This window comes from Acomys minous (genome assembly GCF_964271855.1).
Source record: "Acomys minous genome assembly, chromosome: 11".
Lineage (NCBI taxonomy): Eukaryota > Metazoa > Chordata > Mammalia > Rodentia > Muridae > Acomys > Acomys minous.
The window spans coordinates 97317210-97342737 of NC_140492.1; the positions used below are offsets into that span (position 1 = coordinate 97317210).

Below are 25528 nucleotides of genomic sequence, written 5' to 3' on the forward strand. Positions count from 1 at the left end.
CTCTGTCACTAGCTACTGCAGTGCTGGAACAAAGGACACACTGAGTGAAGCAGCCACAGGAGCAGAGCTGGAGGTGGCCTGGAGGCGAGGTACCCTGAACTGCACCATCCAAGGCCTAAGAAGTTGCTATTGTTCCTGAGTTGGCCAGCTATGAGGAGGCCTTGCCATATGACCCCACTGTTCAAGAAGAACAACCAATCATTTTTTCTTTTTTTTTTTTTTTTTTTTTGGTGCTTCTCACATTTAATAATGCCACATTGTAGTGGTACTTAGACAAGTGTACAGCAATGGGCCATGTCCATCTAACACAGTTTGCTTAAGCTTAGTCAACATGCTTCATCTTGAGTGGACGCATGGAACAGTTAATGATGGCCATGGGCAGGTGCAGGACTGGAGCCTTTCAAAGCTTTACTTTTTTTTTTTTTTATCAGCACTCCTAATTTTATAAAGGATGAAGCTCATTAGCCCCATTCCTACCCAAATTTCCTGGTAAACCTGGGTATAGTAGGGCTTCATTGGGACCCAGACATTCTTAATAAGGCTTTGAAGCATCTCCACGGACCAAGGCCACAGGCCACAGTATATAACACATCGGGAAAGGTCACAGAGCACCGAACAACCAATCACAACCAGAGGACAGGTTCACCCTTTATCCTGGAGGGCCAGCAGGAACAGACACAGATTCCTTCCTGGTGTAAGTTTTTTTGGCTGCATGTAAGAACTTTGCACCTACTACGGTGCACATGGGCTGTGGAGTGTTTGTTTGCCTAATACCGAACCTCACATACTATTCCATCAAACCATGAACTTGACTTTACAGTAAATAAAGCAAGAGATGGGCCCACTGGCTTTATCACACATATGATGCCCAGGAGTGGGTGCTTCCTAGGGTGCTTCTGAGAGAAAATGGTCTGTGAGGGTTGGGTACCAACCTTCAGTATAGTCGTGGACCAAAGACTTTTAAGGATGTTACAGAGTCATTAGGAAGACTGAGTGTGTCCTGAGACCAGGAGTGGAAACAGGACTAGCCACACACTTTGGACCCTGACACATTGCAGGTAAAGGGGCTGGAATTTGCTTTTACCTTCCTCTTTTAATATTCCGTCTTGACGAAAAGCCTACCAGAGCCTTGCAGAGAAGATCCATGAATCTCTAGAAAGTGGCCCAGAGTGATGCCAGCAGCAATCTCACTAAGAGATACAGAGATGAACATCCCCACCCCCACCTCAGGGAGGGCATGCAGCTACCTTGAGAGTACGGTTAGCATCCAGCCTCCAGCTGCGTACCCACTAGAGTCAGTCCCAAATGCTGGGGCGTGCCCTTCTCAGGGCAGCCCACCTCAGGTGATGATCATAGGCTGAAAATAGCTGGAGTGGTGGAGGTAAAAGAGGCCTAGACGTTCCTGCTGAGGCTGGTACAGTCCTGCTGAGGCTGGTACAGTCCTGCTGAGGCTGGTACAGTCCTGCTGAGGCTGGTACAGTCCTGCTGGCTGGGAAGTCTTTGCTCCAGCTCTGCCTACTGGGGCTAGAATTACACCAGAACCCTTTCTGTCCTTGCTAGATCTTTCATCTCTTCTTTTCTTGTGTGTCAATCCTTAATAAACATCTTACCTATACGTTTGTCTTAGCTTCTGGGAGACCACACCTACACCAGGTTATGTGCTTTGAAGCAAGGAAACAGTAACTAGGTGTTGGGGCAGGGGCATAAGTTATTTCATTTTTCTGAATGTCCATTTCCTCATTCGAAGGATAATGTTAGCATCCTGTGGTTTCTAGGCTAAGATAAAATATATTATATGAATCACCTGGCATAGTGCCTGGTGTATATAATAGTGTGTGTTGCACATTTACTGTTGCTTTAAAGGGCAGCTCCTTGAAACAGGTGCTCGCCCCTGCTAACATGGCTTTGTGAGCCCTCTGCAGAGGGAGAAGGGAGCACTGAGTTCTCTGGTCACGCCGTTGACCACGCCTAATTCTTCCATAGCACAAACTGTGAGCCCAAGACGGTCTAGCGGCCTGTGTATACTAAGTCCTTTAACCCACTGAAGAAGGTATAATTGCTAGTCCTGGTCTACAGATGAGGGAACGGACACACACTGAGGTTCATGGTCCCAGGTCTCAGAGGGCAGAAGCTGCAAGTCGGAACCAAGCAGCCTGAGAAGCAAGCTGAGAAGCAGGGGCCTGGCCCCACTGCCCTGATTCTGGAACTCTCTGCCTCTTGTCTTAATTTCATTTTGGAAAGCCTTTGATGCAAATGGAGAGAATCTTGCCTCTTCACTCCATGAACCTGGAGCAGGATAAAGCCATGAGTGAGATGTCATCCGTCTGCACATGGCTGGATGTCCATTCATCTTTACCAAAGTCTTGGGGCAGGAGAATGCAAAGTTCTTGCCTCCAGGCAGACAGTGTAATGACAGGAATGAGATATTGAGAGTGGCAGCTTCCTTTCCAATTTCCAAGTACTTGCAAATAAGTAGCACAGCTCTTTCAATATATTTTTTATTTCCTTAAATTAACAAAATATAGGTTACATGCCATTTCCAGGTAAACTGCCTGGAAACGGGAAGCAATATTCACAACTTGGGTTGCTAGACACTTGGAGTTTTAGTTTTTAACTGTCAAGCCAAAATTGTGTATTAAAAAAAAAAAGCAACATTTGGTATAATGTTGTCCCAATATGTGAAGGATTTTGAATGTTAGCTTGGTTACATTTTGTTTCAGCAAAGCAGACAAAGATTATAATTCAAAACATAATATTAATATTTTATCCAATGGCTTTGGGGCTCAATACATACAGAATGCACACTGACTGAGCTTTCTCCTGCAGAGACCTATATCCAGGTATACCCAACAGCTCCTTTTGGCTTGGGAAAGACTGGTTTCAGTGTCACGGCCAAAGGGATATTCAGGTTTTCAAAAATAAAAGGATGAAAGAGGGATACAAAAGCAATGAGGAAGATCATCACAAGCTCGAATTGAAGGAGCAAGAGACAAGTTGTTAGCTGGTTCAGAGTAGTGATGCTCAACGGCCTGGGAAGCGTTTGACTCTGGCCAATTTTCAGAGTTCTATAATGCAGTGAAGGGCATGGCTTTGGAGTGCTGGTGACCTTGCATGACTTTATTCTTTGGTTCGCTTCATGATTTGTATCTGATTAGCCTGACGGAGGTTGGCCACGCCTTCCCCAGTGTCCCGGAATCTGAGCACACTCATCGGGATGCTTTTGAGAAGTCAGGGAACAGTGCTAGCCGTTGCCTTAGGGTGACTGGTATAAACGGGGACATACAAGCCGGAGCTAGCTTCACCTTCAGGTGAGTGCAGGTTAAAGCCCTACTAAGTCTTTCACACCTGGAAGTAAAAGCTAAAGCCAGGCTTAGGGCCACAGGTGGTTCCACTCCCTGGCTGCTTCTCCTCCCTCCTTGACACTTACCCAGGATTCTGACACACCACACAAAGGAAGTCTGCTGCTCTGAGTGACGTAAGCCTTGCAGCTGGCTACCTCCTTTCTCAGCGGCTCTGGAGGGACCTCTGGTGAGACCTCCAACTCTTCAAACCATGCTCGCAAACTACCACGCTAGACCGTTCTCTCTCTCTCTGACACAACTGACATTCCCACAAGGTTTGCTTGGAACTGACTAGATTCTGTTCCTCTAGATTTTCCTGGTTCCTTCTATTCCAACAGGAAACGAGAGGCACCTGGAAGTACATGGAACCTGTGGTCAGACACAGCACATGGGTCTCAATTCTCGGTTTCCGAATAAAGCTTCCTGGACGCTTTGATCAAAGGCGCCAAAAAGCTTTGTTCACCGTGAACAGAGGGATCTTGCCCATCTGAAGACCTGCACCCACTCTCTGTCCAGGCCATTCTCCCCACCATCCATTCCCTTTGCGGATGTTGTGACCTAGGGACGTGCACAGGTGGCAGTGGGAAAGGCATGGACCTTTTTGTTCTTCACAGTGGCAGGAATTTGTAGATGTTGGTAAGAGAAATGCATGAGAGGCTGTCAAAGCCCACAGACGGATGGATGGTGGGGGGCTGGATGAGGCTCACGGAGAAGCAGCATCCCACAGTTGGAGCTAGGCTGGGTCGTCTAAAGGGATGTGCCGGGAACTTTGGGAGGGAGAGGAAGCAAAGGCAGTCGCTAGACCCTGGCTTTACGAAAGACACTGACACTCTCAACCAAGAGGCAGGTTTCGCACAAACACGGTCTAGGACCTGCCATGAGTCAGTGACATGAATGAAACCCCCGTCGGCACTGCTTTCCATGGTGGCAGGGTCTAAGAAGACCCACCCAATAGACCCAACACATCCATCCTAATCCTCACAGCTCACTGCAACAGCTGTTCAAACATCTGGGCAAGAGTAAGAGTCAGCATAGGCCAGCCGTGCATCTTTCAACACACTTAAGTGGCTACAAACATCACAAGCATTGTCTTGTAGCACACACATACACACTATACATGTGTGCGTGTGCGTGTGCGTGTGTGTGTGTGTGTGTGTGTGTGTGTGTGTGTGTGTGTGTGTGTTTGGCATCCCTTGGGAGGATGACAGAGAAAAGAACAAAGACCCAAGTCAGCACTGTGGCTGTAGGTCTCCTGTCCTCCACATCAGTGTATCTACAGACAGGATCAGAGATATGTACGGACAGTGGGGAGGAGTCCCAGGAGACACAGAAGTGGGTGAGGGCTGTGTGAGACCAGTGCCCTTCTCTTTCAAGAGGCACCTAGAGGTAACTAGTAAGCCCCTAGTGCCGGGGCCCTACTCCAGATGAATTAAACTAGAACCCCCAGAGCCCCAGCACTGAGTGTTTTTGCTTGTTTCCATTTTTTTCCTTTAAGAAAAGGTTTTACTTTGCAGCCCAGGCTGGTTTCAAACATGAGACAATCCCCCTGCCTCTGCCTCCCATGTGCAGGGATTACAGTTGTGCGCTACCATGCCTCGCTACGCCAGTGTTTTTTGAAAGGATCCACTGGACAAGCTCATCAGCAGCCAGCGCGCAGAGTACAGCTCGGCGTTGCTTATAGCGATCAGTGGCTGGTCATTCCTCTACTGTAAGTAAGGCAGAGCTTGTTTTAGGGAGAAGTCCTGAACCCCGTTTCATAGGCCAAGCTCCACTGCTCCCGGTGGCAACTCTGCTTTCAATTGCTTCATGGGGCACGAGGCCTCAGAACAAAGTGGCAACGGTCTCTGTGAGGGAGCTCTTCTTGGACAGGGGTTTGGTTTGAAGAGCTGGGACCCCCAAGCATTGCCCAGATATCTAGAGGTGCCCCAAATGCCCTGTTGACCAGGCAGGCAAAAGTAGAACAGAGGACCCAATCTGGTGTCTTCTTTTTCAAGAGGCACCTAGAGATAATTTGGAAACCCTCAGTACTGGGGCCCTACTCCAGATAGATAAAACCAGAACCTTACAGGGCGAAGCCCCAGAACTGGAAGGCTTTGCTTGGGTCACCTGGTTCTGCTCCGTGAAAATGATTCTCTTTCTCCTGAGCCCCCCCATCTAATGTTTGCAGGAACTACTTGAGAAAAGCCTTCCCAACAATTGATCTCTTGCATCATTTCTCATGTTTCTATTATTTAATAGAGGCTATATTTTTCTATATACAACTACCAATATTTTCATCTATGACACTGTAACCTTCATAAATGCAACTAAATAGTCACTAGCAAGGTAACACGAGCACCACGGTTTTGCAAATAGAAACGCTTTTGCCTTATTGCGTTTTAGGAGAAAAGTTTCTAAAAGCACCGTGTGGTTCAGCTTGCAGTTAGTTATCTAGAAGAGCAGTTCATCCTGTGGGTGATATGTAAAACAACACCAAAGGGCCCCTGCACGTGTATGAAATTGCCAAGTGCCCGAGGAAAGACCTGAGAAGCATTTGTGTTACCCACACATTTAATCTGAGCCATTTGTAAAGACTGGCACGGCTCGGGCATCCCCGGTAAATGACAGTTTGCGCGGAAAGCTATATTTGAACTGCCTAGATCTCATTTTCCAAATGTGGTTTTAAAGCCATACACTTAGATACCCAAAAGGACTGCTTGTTTTTCCATTTTCCTCTCCAGTAATTCTTTTAAACCGTCTTCTCTGTGCTTGAAGTATAAGTAATCAGAAAATGAGGGGCCCTGCACGCCACTTTGCAACAGCCCGCTGCCCTGGCGCTCGTCTCTGATGGAGCAGTCTGTGTCTCTGTCCTCGCTGTCCTTGTCACGGTCCTCCCGCGGCTCTTCCAGAGCATCCTGGTCCTTGCGTTCTTCCCCCAGGCCCTGCAGGGCCTGCTCCTGCTTAGTGGACAGATCCTCCGGAGCACAGAGCTGCTGGCTGTCCTTGGCTAAGTTGGGGCTGTACAGCCCCACCTCGTAGAGGTTGTCGTCCACGCCATCCTCCTCTTCCTCTGCCTCCTCATGGTAGAGGTAGTCCCGCGTGCTGCTGTCTCCGTCGTTGGACTGGAACACTGGCGCCTTCGCACTGCGCTTTTGGGAGAGGTCAAATGGCTCTTCCTGCTCCGGGTTCCTCAGCACACCAGTAGACTGTGCCAGGACAAGTCGTCCCCTGCTCAGACCTGCAGGACCAGAGCAGAATTTTATATGCCTAAGAAAAGCAGCGCCGGGAGCGCTTTAAGCATCCTGGTTATTCAGTTTAAAAAATACTAAGGACCTGGGCATGGCGAACTAGTAATCCATACAACCCTTTAAGGCAAACTTGGCAACACATGCCTGGACTTAGCAAAGTCTCTACTGAGAATTTAAAATATGAAAATGTAAGCAGCGGGGGGCAGGAGCACAGAGTATGTGTGAAAAAAAATTTCATTATAATAAAAAATTTTAAATTAGTATCTAAATTCTGGTTGAATATATAAATGGTAGAATTACATTATATCTGGGCGATTAAATACCTACATATATGTATTCTCTATATGTTCTAAGTTAAATATATTCCATAATATGTCACATAAAGTCTGTATTGCATGATATGATATAGTATGGGTCTAATATAGTCATAGCTCATAGTCTCTCTCTCTCTCTCTCTCTCTCTCTCTCTCTCTCTCTCTCTCTCTCTCTCTCTCCTCTCTCCACCTCTTTGTGGCAGTCTCTTCCCTTCTTTTCCTTATTAAAAATGTCTGAAAGGATATAGGCTCAGGTCTCAAAACTGATGAACTCTGAAGTGATTATCGCATTTTCTCTTCACTTCTCAAGTATTTCTCATTTTCTTCTTACAGAGAGCATTTACTTTGCTGCAAATAAATGAAGCAATGGCAAAGGATAGTTTGTCTTTCTCATGGCGCCAAGGAGGCCACTCTAAGCCTGTGGTCCCTGTGCACAGAGAGCAGAGGTCCTCTGAGGAGCTCGTGAAGTGCCTGATCCTGGTCTGATGCCCCTGCATTGGCTGGGGGGGGGGGGGGGGAGGGGAGGAGGGAGGGGAGCTGGGGGTGGGTGGGAGGGGCAAGGAGTCTCCCATTAACTTACAGTTTGGGTACCTAGAGGGCTTAGCAATCAGCACAGGGCACAGGCTCATTTCATCTTGGGTTTAAGGCCTCTCTGCCTGTGGTGACCAAAACCAGACACAGCAGGGACACTGAAGGTTGAGAAACAGGAAGGGAAGTGTCCAGGATACAGCAGGTGGCAGGCTGGGGTCGGAGTAAAGAGAGGAAGGGGAGGGGAGGGACAGTGATGCCTGCTGCCTGTAGCTTTAATCTTGTCAGGGCACAAAAGGGATCCTTTTCATCTTTCTAATGATTTATTTTGAGCCACAAAAAAATATTACTATTTATAGGCGAAGCCACCAAAATTGCTGAAAATCTGTTAAGGTTTTTCAAAGCAACCCTCTGATACATAATGGCACTCCTCCCACAAGGTGACAGAGCCACTAGGTGCCCGTGAGGATGTAAGCTTCAATGGGACATAGTCCCTAGTGACCACATCAGGTTTCTAATGGCCTGGCTTTCTCTTACTATGAATGTTACCCACCCAGATGATAAAGCAAACTCTGCTCTCAGAAAAAAAAATCCAACCAGAGCTTCTCAAAGAAAACAAAAAACCGGAGAACATTCTCTCTTTAACCAGTGTCTTAAATACCTTGGGCATGAAGGCCTCGCTCCATCACACCATGCTTGACCTTCATGTGGCGGGTCAGGTTCCCCTTCAGGGTGAACTTGCTTGGACAGTAGAGGCACTTGAAGGGCTTGCTGTCCGAGTGCAGGTGCATGTGGCCCATCAGATTGTGCATCCTGTTGAATTCCTTCCCACACAGCTGTCGGAGACAGAGACCAGGACACGGTCATCTTGCCATGGAGAACCTGTGTTCCAGTGGTGGTGGGGGCCCCTGGAGCGCACTGGCCACACCTGCTTGGTGCTATTGCTACTACCAAAGACCATGGCCCCCTCGCAGCAGGGAGGAGCCAGGTGCTCCCCGGGGGTTCAGAAGTGGAGCAGGTGGAATGGATTGAGAGACACAGGTGTCCAGGCTCTCTAAACTCAAGGCCCAGGCAGCAAAGCTTCTAAGCTAAAGCTTCTTTTGTTTTGCAGCTGTGTCTCATGTAGTCAAGGCTGACCTAGAACTTACAATGTAGTTAGTTAAAAGAAATGAAAATACAAGAAAGTAGCTATCTTTTCTCTGGGTAGAGATAAAAAGAAGTAAGAATATTGTCTGGGATGTGTGTGTGTGTGTGTGTGTGTGTGTGTGTGTGTGTGTGTGTGTGTGTATCTCCTTGAACTGTATGTCTGAGTCTATGTATGTACCTATGTACATATAGATGACCAAGCAATTGTGAGCCGCCCATTGGGGGATACATACACAATGGGTCTCAAGAGTGGATCTGAAAGTGCGCTGTGGTGACTCTGGGGCACTTTTTGTGCTTCAGGGGAGCAACATTTGGGGGCTTCAGCTCTTTCTTTGTTGTGCTGTGATGAAAACAAGGAAGGATTCTGTGTTCCTGCTTAGACCAGTGTGCTAATTAATGGCTGAGTACTCTTCTCTGTCCTCAACCTCTCAGGGCCAGTGGAGTGGTGGCAGCAATCCGTGGTGAGAGATACCACAGGGAGGGTGTGAGGTAAGGCATCCCCCTGGGGCTTACAGCAGCTCTCCCTTTTCACTGAGAGCAATTTTCAAGGCTAGTGCTGACGATTGGAGATTGAATGTCTATTACCAAAGGCATTGTTTTCTTTAGGGAAGGGCGGTGGAGCTGACCTTGGAAGAATGAGACGAGCTGACAGATTGACCATGGGAGGCAAGGCAAGCCTGGAAGAGGAGCCAGGCTGGGGCTGCACGGCAGACCCCAAATCATCCACACATAGATTGGGTGGTTGCCCTCTGTACTTTTGAACGATTCGTATTTCTGGATTTGAAGTACCGTTTTCCCCTTCGATTCGTTGCCTACAGGAAGCAATTTGGTATCCTAGGCAGACTTCTTCATAGTTCAGAGTAACTGTACACCATGTGCATTAGAGACAGTGACGGTGACCCAAAGCCTGGAGGCACAGCTAGGAGGTACAGTGCTTGCATGGTATGTGTAAGTGCCAGGCTTGAAGTCCAGCAAGGAGTGAGGAGGCAGCAATGAAAACTGACACCTTAAGAGGAGGAACGGATGAGAAAACGGACCCAATTCCAACTTCTACTAGAGAAACTACAGGTGGGATGGATACTTCCTTTATTCCCACCAGACAGAATTCATTAAGATGCTAATCTGGGCTCAGGTTTGCACATGTCCAAAGTTTTCTTTGTTAAAGTTATAATGGTTAGAATAAGTCATAATAGCTTAGTTTAGCCACTTCTCTATGATAGCTAAAAAAAGATAACTTCGGATCTAAAAACCCATGCTAGGCATTTCTAGTCCAAGAGCATTTTAAGGAAATGAAACACACCTCCTATGTTTTGTGGGGTGATCCCTGGGTATTTGGGGGGTGTGCTGCTGTTGTAACTGCTGGGACCAATGCTTAGTCGATACTGAAAGTATGTTTCCCACCCAGCAGACTGAGTCTGTGAAGGCTCTGCCTGCCTTTGGAGGGCAATTTGCCTTATGTATGGCTGACACACAGCAGGTGTGGGAGCATTGGGTGTGTAGGGAGAAGCTGAAGATCAGTTCAATCACAGAGCGAGTCATGCATAGAAGGGGTCAGATGCTCTCCTCTAAGGCAGATATCACAGAGAGAGGGGGGGATGCAAGGATGCAAGCTCGCTCTGGCCCCATCTCTCTCTCTCTCTCTCTCTCTCTCTCTCTCTCTCTCTCTCTCTCTCCCTCTCCCTCTCCCTCTCCCTCTCCCTCTCCCTCTCCCTCTCCCTCTCCCTCTCCCTCTCCCTCTCCCTCTCCCTCTCCCTCTCCCTCTCTCTCTCTCTCTCTCTCTCTCTCTCTCTCTCTCACACACACACACACTCGGTACAGAGTGAACAGTTTAGCCTTTTCTTGAAGGATGTGTGTGTTGTGTCCTTTACTTTTGATTTGGCACACGTACCAAGTATCTTTGTTAATGTTTGTAGACACTTCAGTTCGCCTTTCACCACAGATGAGGGAACTACTGCCACTGTGATAAGGAGCAATTGCTTATGGCTGTCCTACCCATCATACTTGGGACTTGGGGGTCAGAAGAGATCCCGCAATTTTAAAGACATGATGTTTCCATATGGCATTAAAGTGTCCCAAGAAGTGTCAGATTGAGTGAAGCAAGCCAAGAAATCTGTAAAGCAGTCAACAATTAACTCCCTGGGCTCTCAGAAAGGATCAAGAGGTCATGTGTCTGTCCTCGTTAGGGTTCCTATCGCAGGAGTGAAACCCCATGACCAAAGCTACACAGGGAGGTAAGGACTTGTTTCAGCTTACACTTCCTGGTAACTGTCCATCACTGAGGGAAGTCCGGGGAACCTGGAGGCTGGAACGGATACAGAAGCCATGGAAGGGTGCTGCTTACTAGATTGCGCAGCCTGCTTTCTTATAAAACCCAGGACCGCCAGCTCAGGAATGGCGCCACCCACAAAGGGTTAAGCCTTCCCACGTCAATCATTAGTTAAGAAAATGCTGGAGGCCCTGAAGCACCTGGGCCCCAGGCACGTATCAGCAGTGATCCCTCAGCATCTTTCCCTACCTCTGAGGTCCACACTCAGAACATTTGCTTCTTCATTGTCCCCCAGAGGAGTGTCCTCAAGACAATGCCCCAGGGCCGAGAGTTTTCATTTTGTTTTGATGTCTGTGACATGCAGAACCACCACCATCCCTCTCAGACAGTGAAGAGGGCTCAGAGAGGGGGGCTGGGTTCAATTACTCACAGAGCCCAGAGACCTGAGTTCTAAGCCAAATCCACGAAACTGGGGACTGGAGACAGGGAGGAAGAGTGCCAAGGGAGCTCAAGTCTTCTCCAAATGGGGGAAAATCAGTAACTGAAAGAAAGGGTTCTCTTAATTCTGAGGTAAGGCGGGACAGGGTGAGTGAACTCCTAACAAGGTCTGCTTCAAAGTAAGAGCGACGCTGGTGCAGGCACTGGTGGAGGGCTGAAGACTTCGGCTTCCGTCTTTCCAGATGTGAGCCGCCTTACCCCAGCAAGGGTGCTGTCCTTTTCAGACATCAAAGGAACGGAAGGAATCTTCTAGTTGAACCTGTGCTAGGTGACCCGGCGCTGAATAGAAGCAGCCCAGCCCAGGATTCATGAGTGGAAAGCAGAGACTCGCTATAGGTCACAGGCTTTTGCAAGGCGCGCCATCTGTCTCTCTGATGTGCCCTCAAAACAGCTGGCACGTCTCTTTTGAGATGGATGAAGCGTGGAGCTGCCTAACTTATGACTCACCAGGTCATCTACAGCCAGAAGCCTGAGGGCTGGAGGCCTATGTGAGGGGCCGAGGGGTGAAGCCGCCTTGAAAAGGGGGCTCTACTTCCTCTGCCAAACTGATTGTCAGCTGTTCGGAGCACCAAGAAAGAGACCAGAGTAGGGGGTTTGTAGGGACTCAGTGGCAGGGGTCCAGGGGTTTCAGGGTGGCGTGGAGGGGATTTTAAACTTCTGCCTGGCACTAAAATTCTGCTTAGCCTCCTTGCTCTGGCCTCCCGCTGTCCTCCCCATCTACCACCCCAAGATACACGGACCGGAGCTGCTTGCTTCCCATGATCCCCTGCGGCAGCAAGCTGCCACAGAGAGGTCAGCTGTGGGGAGAGGGCAATTTGCCTTAGCATCCACTTGGCTGAGGCTAGAGGCCCAGAAGGCCAAAGCAGCACCGGACCTGGCTACAGCTGCCTGAGGTGAGCTTCGGGAGGGAGCCAAGATGCGCCAGGAAGCTGTGTTTTCCTATCCCGGGAGGAGAGGGTCAAAGAGCTTCAGCCAGCACAAGAGAATGGCCTCAGCTCAACCGCCCTTCCCTTACATTCTTCTCCCTCTCTCCTCTTTAATAAGAAGGGTGTTCCTTTCCTCAAAGGGAGAGCGGGGGAGGGAGGGAGGGAGAGAGAGACTGTAAACTGTCCAAAAGGACCGTGAGAAAACAGGAAGCTTTGAAAAGTACAAGAGAAAGCAAGATGAAATCTATTTGCAGGCGGGCCCCTGGGGACATGCGGAGGCATTGTTAAACAGGCATTTCATGCAGCTATATCCTTCCTTCTGCCTAGGAGGAGGGCTTTGCTGCCAAAAAGGTTGCTATCTGGTCACTGCCTTAACCCCCTCCAAGCCAGCCTGAAAACCCCAGCCCCCTCAGAGGCACTGAGTCCCCACAAACTGCATGGTCTGGTCACTCTCCTTTTGGTGCACCAAATAGCAGACAATCAGTTTGGCAGAGGAAGCAGAGCCCCCTTTTCAAGGTGGCTTCGCCCCTCTGACCCCCCCCCCCCACAGGCCTCCAGCCCTCAGGCCTTTGCTGTAGATGACCCCAGTGAGTCATAACTTAGGCAGCTCCGGGGCTTCATCCATCTCAAAAGAGAATTTGTCCCGGAAATTCTGGATGGAAGCTTTTCCTGGACAGGTTTTCCAAAGACGGCAGCTGGTTCTTTGCTATTATGGAGTGCGGCCACTACGCGGCTAGTATCCAAATCAAGACCTGCGCGTGCTTACGCAGAATCTGGGAAGCATATTTGGGAAACATAGCTTAAGTCTACAGGCTGGGCCTCTGGACAAACTCCAGCTGGCTCCCAGAAACAAGGAGTCTAGAAATGAAGCCAATAGCAAGAATCCAGAAAGGCAGTCAGAATATATATATATATATATATATATATATATATATATATATATATATATATATATATATATATATATATATGTCACAGAGTGGAGAACTTCCTTCTCCACTGTTTCCATCCTATTATTAATACTTAGTTTTACAGCCAGAGAGTATTCCTGCCCACTGGGGACAGCTGTTTCCAGTGAGGATGATTCCACTCCGCAATAGGAGGAAGGATTTATGTTGAGGAGGGGATTTTAACGGCAAAACTCCCAAGACATTAGAATCTGTTGCTAAGAGAATCTTTGCAAATTTTGAAGGAAAGGCAGTTAGAGCTAGCTCATTGCTAGAACGGCTGCAGCACGCCTTGCCCCCTGCACCTCGGAAGATCCCCCCAGACTATATTTGCTCTGACTTAACCCCTCACCTCAGGGGCTCCCCCCAGACTATATGTCTGCTCTGTCCTACCCCCTAGTCCACCTCAGGTGCTCCCCCTGACTATGTCTGCTTTGACCTAACCTCTCCTGCTCAGGGGAGTCCCCTAGACGGAATGTCTTCCATGACCAAGCTCTCTAGCTCAGGGATTCCTCTCAAGATTATTTGTCTGGCATAATCTATTCTTCCATCTCAGGGGCTCCTCCAAGGCAGTATTCCTACCGAGGGATCAGAGTAGATACCGTATAGATGGTTGATGGCTGGCATGAGCAGGTGTATGCTTCTTTGGAGAATAAACTAACTTTTATATAATGACAATTATCCTGCAAACCAGGAGCTGGTAAGATAATTAATGCAGTTCACTCTTGATGTCCAAGTGCAAGAGACGTCCCCTCCACTACAGGAGACAGTCCGTCTCTGCAGGGGGAACAACTGCCAGTGGTGGAATACTGGGGGGGGGGGGTTGATGGAGTGAGTAAGAAAGTAGAGGGGTGTCTGATGTGAGAGAGAAGAGATGCTTGTGGAGTCCAGTGACTTGGAGATGCTCACAGGCGTCTTGGTCAGGAGGCTCCTGAGCCTGAGTGAGTGTTGAATTTGCTCTTGAAACTATTCGTCCCCCATGAAGAAGCCTTGCCTCTCCATTCCACACAGGGCCCTGACAGGGATGCCCCACCCCAAACACGCTGCTTTCTCCTCCTTTAGCTCATGCGCTCAAGATGGACATAATGTGACTTTGAAATCACCGAAAGCTTGGAGAAAAGAAGGGGAAACAGAAGGGGCAGGAAAAGGAATGGCGGGGGGGGGGCGGGGGGAGAAGGCCCCTCTCCAGACAATGTCCACACGGCCTAGGGAAGCTCTGGTTCCTGACCTCTCACCCTCGGGAGAAGCTGCCAACACAGGGGAAAAAAGTCAACTTCACAGGGGTTCCTCCAAATGGGAGGCCACACACACTACTGAGGGATTAAAGGAGCAACCGTGTCCTGGAAGAAGGGACTCCCAGCGCAGGGATGTGGATTTGCAAAGTGAGTCAGCCGTACTCCGGACAACACGCAGTAACGAAAAAGGAAAATGTAGGTTTCGCACAGACACGCTCCATTGTCTGAATGTGGTATTCTGTCTTCTTCCTCTGCTCTCTCATGACACCCACCCCCTACAGTCCTCCCACCACCCAGGCAGGTCTAAGCAACTCTCCTGGGAACAGCCCAAAAGGAGGGCAGCCTCAGTCAGCTGTGGTCTTGTAAGATCTATAGATCACAGACCCTCTCAACGGATAAGATAGGAACTAACCAAAGGAAAGTAATCAGATGCAGCTGTTCTAACCATGGCGCTTAGACCTTGGGCTGGGTGGTACTTTGCTATAAATTAAAAAATCCTGTGGAGGCTGAGTTCACAGTTGCCTCTCATTCCACAGAAGCATTTCTGGTGTCCATTGGCGGGCTCGATTGGGATCCTTTTCTACCTCTTCAGAATATTTTGAATAGTCACATAATGAGTATCCATGCATTGGCTATAGCATGACAGTTAGATTCATGTGTAGAATATGTGATGGGCAGATAAAGGTTATCAGTGTATTCATCAGTATGTCTTGATGTTGGGGGGGTGCTCAATAATCTTCCTTTCAGGGAAATACCCGATAAATAACCAGTCACCTTACTGAACACTAGACCACACTCCTCTCAGCTAACTGTAATTCTGCACCCTAACTAACCTCTGTCTCCTCTTCTTCATCCTCTTCTCAAGCTCTTGTAACCACTACTCTCAGCTCTACTTCCAGGAGGTCAGCTTACCTCATATGTATGAGCCAAGACCTGCAATGTTTGTCTCTCTCTGTGCCTGGCTTATTTCACTTAACATCATGTCCTCCAATATGGCCTCCACTCATGTCTGACACAGATCCAGGGCTTTATTCTTTTTATGGCTGAATAGTATTCCGTTGTGTATATGTGCCGCCTTCTCTCCTGCTCATCCTTTGAGCAGAAAAGGTCTGTGCAAAAGATCTCTATCCATGGACTTAAAACAGTATTAGATTTATTTATTTTATGTGTATCAATGCTTGTATGTATGTATGTTTGCTTGTGTGTGTATGTATGTATGTATATATTTATATATGTATATATGTGTGTATGTATGTATGTATGCTACCTACATGCCTAGTACCTAAGGAGGTCAGAAATGAGAGTGGTGAAAGAGTGATGGATGCAACTTGGATTTAGCCAAAGACTCACCATGAACCAAGCAGGTTTCCCAGGGTCTTGCCTGTCAGACACTCGCATAGCCCCTGGAGGCCCCCCTTCTGCCTACCTTGCATTTGAAAGGTTTCACATCAGAGTGGACAATCATGTGCGCCTTGAGGGTCTGCTTCTGCACGAAGCTCTTGTAGCAGAGGTGACACTGGTAAGCACGGATGTTGGTGTGGATCAGCACGTGTCTCTTCATGTTGGCCAGCAGGGTGAACTCACGCCCACAGATCCCGCATTTGTGCTCTTTCACACCCTGTGCAGAGGCAAGATTCAAAACAGTGAGTGCTGCACGTGTGCCAAGCTTTTATGAGTGAACAGGCTGCTGCTCTTTGACACATAAACCCACAAGAAGCTTGGAGACGGAAGTGAAGTCCCAAACGACACAGCGCTAGCCATGTCAACTTGTGATTTCCTTGGAAGCATTAATTATATAATTACACCCCTTTTTTTCCCTTTCATTTGAACACTGTAAACTAGCTGGCCACTAGAAAAAAAACAAGCCACCTTTGTTCCCGCTGCTCCTGGCTTAATTGTACAACAACAGAATGAGGGGATTAATATGATTTTGGTAAGAGCACTGCAGGATGATAGGTGAAATGAGTCTATAATCTGGCTTTCGCGGTGATGAAAAATATCTAAACTGATATTATCATTTCCCAGAAGGTAGCCAGCGTCTCACCAGTTCTCCCCAATGGACTCAAAAATCCCCAAAGAGCCACTCATCCGCTCTTCAATCAATTACAGCCGTATAATCGCCCTCTTCAGTTGGTCCCTCGGGCTCCCACAGGCCACGCTGACCGTAGCTCTGGAGGGAGTGCCTGCAGCTGTTTCTGTTGTGGCGATGTGGCATGGACAACTTTGTACACTGGAAACTAGAACAGGAGGTTGCCCAGCTTCCTCACTATCGAGCAGTGTTTAAAGACTTGGGTCTTGATGCCCTGCGTTCAGAGCCTTTCCATAGACTCGCGGATAGAATGTTAGCTACTCTCAACAACCTTCACTTCCCAGAAGAGGCCTGTGCAAAAGGTCTCCATCCACAGTGACCTAAAAGCAATGTTAGGTTTATTGATTTTATGTGTACGAATGCTTATATGTATCTATATAGGTACCGGAAGTATGTGTACCACCTACGTGCCTAGTATCTGAGGAGGTTATTATATAGGGAATCAGTTCCCTGCCCTGACCCCACCCCTGGAGCTGGAGTTACAGATGGTTGTGAACCACCACGTGGGTGCTGGGAACTGTACTCAGGTCCTCTTCCATAGCAACAAGTGCTCTTAACCACCAAGCATCTCTTCAGCCCCCAAGGGGCATCACTATGTTGCTGAGGCTAGTGTCGAATTGGGTTGAAGTAGCCCTCCTTCCTGCTCCTGCCTTCTGGGTATCTGCGACTACAGGTGTGGGCTGCTGTTCTGGGCAAGAATGATTTAAAAAGGAAGACTCAAGAACCTTGGCACTAAAATGAGGATTAGAACAAGTTAACCAAACTAACAACGTAAAAATCCACACTGTCTGGTATCCGTAAGTAGGCTAAGGAAAGAGTGATTCCGAGTTAGCTCCAGTTGTATTCTCGCTGATTTAAGATGAAGTGTGATAAAAAAGGGTTAGAACTGTTTAGTTTTGGTGTCAACTAAAAGGTGGGCTCATGCCCCCGTCTAACCATTTACCGACTAGGAAACCTTAAAGAAGTAAGTTCTGTGGTCTTTCCTGGGACTGGCAGGGTGTTTTGGGGTGGGGTGGGGCTGGGCATGTTACCTCAATTGGTAAAGCACTCTCCTTGCATGCATGAAGCCCTGGCTTGCAGCCTCATCCATGCATAAATAGATACAGAGGTGCGCGCCTATAACCCAGCTCCCAGGAGGCAGGAGGACCAGAAGTTCAAGTCCACTATCTGCTTAAAAGCAAGTCTGAGACTGGCCTGGGATACGGGAAGCTCTGTTTCAAATAAAGGGTCTTGAGACCTCTCAAGTTCTCTCTGGGGCAAATGCTTTCTATTCTAAATGGCCACATAGGAGGATGGATTTATGTCACTAAAAAAGACTTGGAGTCAACACTCTCCCAAACTTAAGTTTCAATGCCCCCCCAAGATGAATTTTGTAAATGATTTACATATCCAGTGTGTTTTAAAAACAAACCATAAAATCAGCAATTATTTTCTTGATCTGCTTTTAAATTTACTGTAGCAGTTGTTTTCCCGTCTGTCCAGATGTTCTGTGACTGAGTGTGCTTGCATGCCTCTCAGAGCCTCTATGGAATGTAGGGGACAAGAGAGGAGAAGAAAGAAGAAGAAAGATTTTTCTCTGGGCTTGGGTAAGATCCAGCTGTCCTGGGACAACAGAGAAGGTATTATCACTGTCTTGGAAATTGCTTAGAGAACTGTGTCTCCAAAGTAAGATTCACAAATGGCTGGCGTAGAAGACAAGAGAAAAAGAACTAGACACAACCTTGCAGCTTAAAGGGAAACTTCTGCCTCTCTGAAGGGACCAAGGGAAGCATACAGAAGGAGCCAGTGAGACTGGTTAGGGACCAGAAGAAAGGCGAGTCTTGACAATGCAGTGTTTAAGAGTTCGATGGTGATGTGCCAGTGACGGTGCACACCTTTCATCCTAACACTGGAGAGGCAGAGGCAGGTGGATCTCTGTGAGTTCAAGGCCAGCCTGGTCTACAGAGGGAGTTCCAGGACAATCAGGGCTACACAGAGAAACCCTGTCTCAAAGGCCAACAAAACAAAACAACCCCCCCAAACCAACAAACAAATAAAAGATAATTCATTTTGTTGGAGCTAGGGAGTTAGTGAGTAAAATGTCCAGTGTGCAAGTGCTCAGAGTGCTCAGAGAAAGAGTGGGGCAGAGCAAGGCATGTCTGTAATCCTAGCACTGGGAGGCACGGATAGGAAGACTCCCAGCCAGGTGATGAAGTTTAGTTCATTGAGAGAACCTGTCTCAAATAGAAAAAGTGGAGAGCAATAGTAGACACCAGATGTTGACCTCTGGCTCTACATGCACACACAGGGACATTTGCACACATGCGCACGCATGTACAAAATGAAATAAAGCTTTAGGTGCTGGCGCTGGGGTTCTGAGAGCCCTTCTTATGTCTTGGTGTCTTGACTTCCAGTTGGAAGGAGATCCCAGCATCCTCAAGAACCAGTACAGATGAGTCATGAGCCACCACACAGCCAGCATCCCAGTGACCGGGACCTCCCACTGTTTGCTCATGTCTCTAGTGCAAACACACTTTGTTTACTGATTTGAAGAAAACATGTCGGACAACGGGTTGTTTTTCCCATTTGAGCTTCATTTTCTATGAGCTTGAAGAATCTATATGGTCTTAAAATAATAACCTTCCTCTGTTGCTGGTTCCTGCACTTGGCAGGCAGCTGTGTCTATAGGCGCCTTTTGTCCAACAGGAAGTACATCTCTGCTGCAGATCTAGAAAGCACTGTGGGTTTTGTCCTAACTCAATGGATGAGACCCACAAGAGTAAAGTGGCAGCATTGCCTCAGCTGCCAGTCCTCTGATGACCTTCAGAAATAAAGGATGTTTTAGAGACTCTGATTTGCTAGAAATCTTTCTTGCCAAGAAAACAACTGAGGTCAAGGATGAGACTAGAAGTCAGTGGGGGGGGGGGAGGCAAGGGGGATTGGGGGGGGGGAGAGAAACAAAAGCCATATCTTGGTAGGTCAAAGCAGACCTACCTAAGCCCAGTGGGAGTAAGGTTTCAAGATGCAGCTAGGGTCATGCCTGCTTTGGGTGATGAACTCCAGAGCTATAGTTACAAAGGGCACAGAAACCTGAGCCTTGGGGTCTGCATTTGCGACATGAAGATCTGAGCCCAGGGAAGTTAACACCAAGCCAAGAAGGACACTTCCTCCTGCTTCCCCACCCCCACAAGGATATCACAGACTAGTGAGCCCAAGCAGACATGGAAGAGCTGGCCATGGGTAACTAGGCTAAACTCTGCTTCAGTTTATAGCCACCTGAGGGAAGCAGGTCTCACAGCAGAGCCAGCCAATAAACCAGAAATAGACTCTGCTTCAGCTGGGAAGAGCTCTTAGAGAATTTTCTAGAAGGTAGATTTTACTGATATAGGCCAGGCATAATAGTGATCTGAGATCTGATGACATGCGCAATTTTCCCCCTACTAGTACCCTAAAAGAAGTTTCTAGAAACAAAAATCCCTAGGATTCTTGGGGGGCTAAGCAGAACTATCACAGTAGCCAGCTGTTTCCTTCATCCTTCCTCACTGTCCTCTCCAAAATGTCTGCATTGGAAATTTCCAGTCCCACCTTAGACGCTAAGGCTATTCTGGGGAAAGGCTTAAAGTGATTCTCTACTGGCAAGGCGCTATGTGAAGTGGAGGAGCGCCTCGTGGCTCAGGTAAGTCAAACACCTTAGCCAAGGTCACACAGCTCCTTTGCGGGTTAGTTAGGAGCAGCATGGGCATAGGTCCCCAGCTCTGTTCTGGGTCCCTGGCGACCCAGCAACCAACCCCTGGTTGCCGCCCTGCTTGCCCCTCCCCCGCAACCCCCCCCTCCCCATACCTTGTGGGTGAGCGAGTGTTGCTTGAGGTGATGAGGCTGCACAAACTCCATGCCGCACTCGGAGCAAATGTAGGGGCGGACGTCTCTGTGTTTCATCATGTGATTCTGAAGCTGGCTCGGGTACTGGAAGGTCTTGTCGCACTCGGAGCAGTTATACTGGATGGGGCCCCGATGCGTAGTGAGGTGTCTCTTCAGCTGAGCCAGGGTGGGGAAGTCGAGGCCGCACTCCACACAAATGTTTTCCCGTCCGCTGGCGTGCTTGGCCTCGTGAGCCTTGAGCTCGCTGGGGTAGGCGAAGCCCCGGCTGCACACGCGACAGTTGTGGGGCTTCACCTCACTGTGCTGCATCATGTGGCGCTTCAAGTGGCTGGTCTGGGTGAAGGCCTTGTGGCACACCTGGCATTTGTGGGGCCTCGTGCCCTGGTGTGTCAGCATGTGGGTGTGCAGATGACTGAGCTGCTTGAAGAGCTTCCCGCAGCGGGAGCACGCGTGTGGCTTGATGCCGCTGTGACCCAGAATGTGAGTCACCAGGTTATACTTGGAGGTGTAGGACTTGTCACAGGTGGGGCACTGCCAACGCTTCTGAGACCCACCCACGTCCACGTAGTAGCTGTCATCGATCTGGACGTTGACGTCCACCCTCTCCACTTTCTGTTTGGTCTCCTCGCTCTCCAGGGATTCCACTTTCCGGGGTAACACTGGCTCGGGGGGCTGCTTGGGCAGGAAGGTGTGCCTGCTGAAGGGGAAAGCTGAGGATGAGGGCATAAAGAAAGGGAACATGAGTCCGGGGTGGACTTTGGGGTAGTAGGGGTAAGGCGCGGGCAGGAAGGCAGGAGGTGTAGGCTGGGACCACAGAGCGCTAGTCTTCACCGGCTCCTGCTTAACGGGTTTGCCCCCCAGGTGCTCCAGGGTGCGGTAGAACTGCAAGCCCACATTGCACAGGTCGATCATCTGAGAATCGCACTTGGGGCGCTGAGGCTGCGGGAAAAGCAGAGGGAGGTTCGGAGGACCCAGGCTCTTGCCGTCCTCAGCAATCGTGGCTTCTTGTGCAGAGTTGTTGTAAGGCATCTTTGTGGGCATGCTCTTCCGTTTCCGGGACCCACCTCCCTCGAAGACCTCGGGGAATCCGTCAAGGTCTCCTGGAGAAGGTTCATACCGAAACTGGGAAAAGGGGCCCCGGAGGGATTCCGGAAAGGGGTGTCTTTGGGGAGCCTTCCCTCGGGAAGTCTCGGGCTGTAGGCAGTGGGGGATGGAGGGGATGCTTTTTGGAGCAGCATTGAAGGGCCCATCCTCATCTTTGACCATCTTCATTGCCTTCTGCATCCTTGGCAGTTTCCCTTTAAAGAAAAAGAAACCATTGTGTGGTTTTGTTTTTTGTTTTGTTTTGGTTTTTTTGCATTGCTTTGTTTTTAAATCTTCTGAATTTAACGGCTTTGGTTACAGATCAATACTAACTTATAATACTTGTTTATATTGACCCTCTGAGTCTTGCAAACTCAGCTGCTAATATGTGGAAAGTACTAGGCAACGAGAGTGAGATCCGAGGGCCTATTGTAAACCACACAACAAGAGAGCCAGTACCACAGAGGCTGGGAGTGGATTTGGTCTGGAAGAAACCTGAAAACTCACCTGTCCTTTGTGTTGCCTTCCTCTCCTCCCTTTTATCTAAAGTGAGGGTCCTAAGGGCCCTGGTGATGAAAAGATGTGTTCAAGTCACATACTCGTTGGAGGAGCGAGAACCGGGGAGCAGGTAGCTACTCGTCTGATGTTTTAAATGTGTCTCGGCGCTCAGTTTCTTGCACCACTTGAGCTTGAGTCTGTGCTGTGCCAGATTAGGATAGTCAAAGACCGTGAAGGACACAGAGAGGCTTTAACGCTGAGCTCAGGTGTGCTGTGGGCGATATCCACGCTGAGCAGGGCGAGCTGCTAAGGAGCATGGAGAAAACATACTGGCGTTTCCGTGTTCCAAAGTCATTGTCAATTTGTGCATTCTAAAGCCTCAATCAGAAGCAATTTCAAGGACGGCAGGGATGGGGGCGTGGGGGGAGGTATGCATCTCTAAAGCTGCACTGTGTCTTTCCCGGCATACAGATACTCAAGCTGAAGCCAGCCCACGGAGCCTGACATGGCTCCTGCCAAGCTGGCTACTACACCACACGGTGCCTTCTCAGGCACTGCTAAAAGAGCCAACTGGGCAAAGTCGGACGCAAGAACCACACTGCTTTTCCGTGGATCTCTGTGCCAGTTCTTTTTTTCTGTTTCTTTTTCCACAAGGACATCGATAGACTAAACCAGTGGCTGCTTCTGCCTTTCCAGTGAGGGTTCTTGCTACACACAAGCCCTCGGAGCTTTGTTGGTCCTCCCTGCTCTTCAGAGGCTCCCAAAGAGATTGTAGGCCTACCACACGTAAGAGTTGACCAAGAGCCAGCGGAAAACAGGCTGGAACAGGGACCTACAGTGACTCAAGGCTGTGGGGTTAGCGTGCAGAACGGGGTTGGGGGTGGGGTGAGGGTGGGATCCTGGCTCGAGAGCCTGATGCCTCTACTCATTTCCTAGAGCTTTGGGCGAGATGTTGAGCTTTTAAAATATTACAAACATTCCCAAATTATTTGTGCTTTCTCTTTTTTTGAGGATTTTGAGCAGTATAGTGCAATTAAAATTAAATTAGATTTTTAAAATATTTGACTACCAAGTCCACATCCAAACAAATCCTGTTAAGGGGAAAGTATCTTTATTACATAAATATTTAAACACCATTTAAAGCTCTTTGGTGAATCGACCTGAGAACTAAAATGATAATAGTGATGATGATTGATGATGATGATGATGATGGTGATGGTGATAAATGTCTACTAACATTTATTTTGCATTTAGTGAGTAGTGCGGGAAGCCCTGGTTTGTTGTTATGTCTTTGGACTTGGGGCTTCCCTCATGAAATTCTCACTTACCAAATGCAGACTCTCTAAGTCCCTCCCCCCTTCCCCCTCCCCCCCCCCCCCCAGCTATTGTAGGAAATAACAAGGGTTTGAGGGGATGCTTTACTTCATGACTCTGAGAACTCGTGGATGGGCATTACAACAAAAGCTGGGCGCTGCTGCTGCCAGAAAACACAAACTGGAGCTGGGGACAGTAGAGGCTCTTTGGCGTCTTCCCATGCTTGCTAGGTGGCCAGCAGGCTCTGCTATCTAGATCCACAGAGTTACAGGAGTGCCATTCGGACCAAGGGCTTTCTAGATTGGCCTTTGGAAAGGGCGATAGCGACTAGGTGGGGTTTCATGGTAGCTAGCGTTGCTTTCAGAACCCGCTTTGCAGATATATTCCCTCGAGCAAGGAGGCTGTTGAGACCAAAAAGGAATCATGGGGACTGTTAGTGCCTGTCCACTATCTGAAAGTGGTGTTCTGCTTTTACTCTAATGTGGTTAAAAGGAGCAGTTACTCCTACATCATACTAGAGAGCTTGATTTGAAACTGTGTAGCTAAGGGGATGCCGTAACATAAGGACGTCTTGTTTTTGTCTTGTTTTGTTCTGTGTTGTTATCAAGAAGGTACTTGCCACCATTATGTTCCCAAAGGCAGATATTTTGTATGTGCGTATTCTAATTTCTTACTTATTTCAACAGCTTAAAATTAACTTCCCACGGTTTGGGCTTTCTAGTCTTTTCTTCCCAAAAGAGTATTTTGTGTGCCCCAGAATAAAGCCAGTGACCCCAGGAAGTTTTAAAAAGCAGGGGATCCACCCATGGATGTTTGTTCCGATCTTTAAAACAGCAGGCCCCTTCTGCTGAAGGCTCTGAGGGAACACTGCCAATCTCCGCAGAGGTCAAGGAGGATTAGCCTCGCTTCCCCCTTGGCCTTCTTGGAGAGCAATCAACTGAGGCTGCTGCTAGCTACTAATGCCCCTGCCTTTGAGTGCCAGGTGCTAGGAGAAGCCCTTGGAGGCAGAACAACAAAACTATGAAAAGAAGCGATGCTGGGAAGTGGGCGGCGTTGAAGGGCAAACTCACCTTCCGAGGGAATTTGTCTTGGCAATCGAGTTAAAATTCTGGGTGTCCTCAGCAAAAAAATATTAATAGACCCTAGAGCACCTCAAATGCATACCACCCACATGCCCTCCTCTATTTCTAAAAATACAACCACAGGCATCTAGGCGGCTGCCGAATTCCTGTGCAGGAGGCAAGAGAAACTTGAGGACAGGAGCCTGACAGGGAAGCCTACATCTGGGACCAGCAGATGGTGTCATACTTGGTGGTCATCACAGGCTGCTCCCAGAGCCCTGGAGAAAGCCAGCAGGCTGCAAGGCAGTCCCCTGCCTGCTATGTATGTGTTGAGACAGCACGCAGAAAGAAAGAACCGAAATTTTCAAGTGGACAGCGGTGGGACTGTGGAAGGCACATGCTCTGCAGCCCGAGGGGTCTGAACTCGGACACTAGCTTCATTAGTGGCTGAGGAGGATTGAGCAAGTTGGTTTTGAGGTCTGCTGTTTCTCATCTCTCAAATGAGAGCTTGGATATCCCCATATGGTTAGAGGCTTAAAATAGAGTGTGAGAAAGTATATTAAACAGTGTGCCTTGATGGGTAGGAGAGTAGATAGGACGGGAGGGCTGGGGTCCATGGTTGGCGGGGTGGCAGTGGCTGTCATTTCTGTTTCCCAAGCAGACACTGTCAGTCACCACTGCCTGGCATCTTAGCCTCTGCAGGATCAAAACCAAGGCTTTATGCTTTCAGGCTGTGTTGGTCTTGTCACAGGGGTGAGGACGTACACATTCATAGTGCCCAAGAGTTTACTAACTGCATGCTTTGGAGTCTGAGGATACTTCCACCGTCTTCCCCATGCCTCTTTCCCTGTGTGGAAGATGCAGCCCTGTCTACATTTACACCAGACTGCTTGGGGGAAGTTGAAGTGAAGGGTGGGAACCTCTTGAGGGTTTTACATTTAGCTTGTGTAAGAGACTGAGAGGTTGCCCCGATCTAACACTGGGGGTCGCTTGCCTCGGAAACCCAAAGGTACAGAAGCTAGGACCCGCTGGATCAACACTGACAGACCAGTTCTATCTAGAAAAGTGGTTCTCAACCTGTGGGTCATGATCCCTTGGGGTATAGCAGTCTTTGTATAGAGGTCACTTAAGACCATTGGGGAAACACTCTCTCTCTCTCTCTCTCTCTCTCTCTCTCTCTCTCTCTCTCTCCCTCAC

At 48.6% G+C, this 25528-nt stretch overlaps 1 protein-coding gene and 1 pseudogene across 2 annotated transcripts in view; both read right to left on the minus strand.

The window, feature by feature from the left end:
• Positions 1-213: 213 nt before the first annotated feature.
• LOC311609522 (ATP synthase subunit ATP5MJ, mitochondrial-like) lies at positions 214-608 on the minus strand (annotated as a pseudogene). Its single transcript has one exon. The product of its transcript is annotated as an ATP synthase subunit ATP5MJ, mitochondrial-like (transcript).
• A 1876-nt stretch (positions 609-2484) lies between these two features.
• Positions 2485-25528, minus strand: part of ZNF366 (zinc finger protein 366) — a 62105-nt gene continuing 39061 nt past the window's right edge. The window contains exons 2-5 of the mRNA XM_084802686.1: positions 20337-21673; positions 15855-16046; positions 8072-8246; positions 2485-6558 (exon numbers count right to left, since the gene is read on the minus strand). Coding sequence (XP_084658812.1) covers positions 6017-6558; positions 8072-8246; positions 15855-16046; positions 20337-21659 — 2232 coding nt within the window. The 5' untranslated portion in view covers positions 21660-21673 and the 3' untranslated portion in view covers positions 2485-6016. The remainder of the gene's footprint in view (positions 6559-8071; positions 8247-15854; positions 16047-20336; positions 21674-25528) is intronic.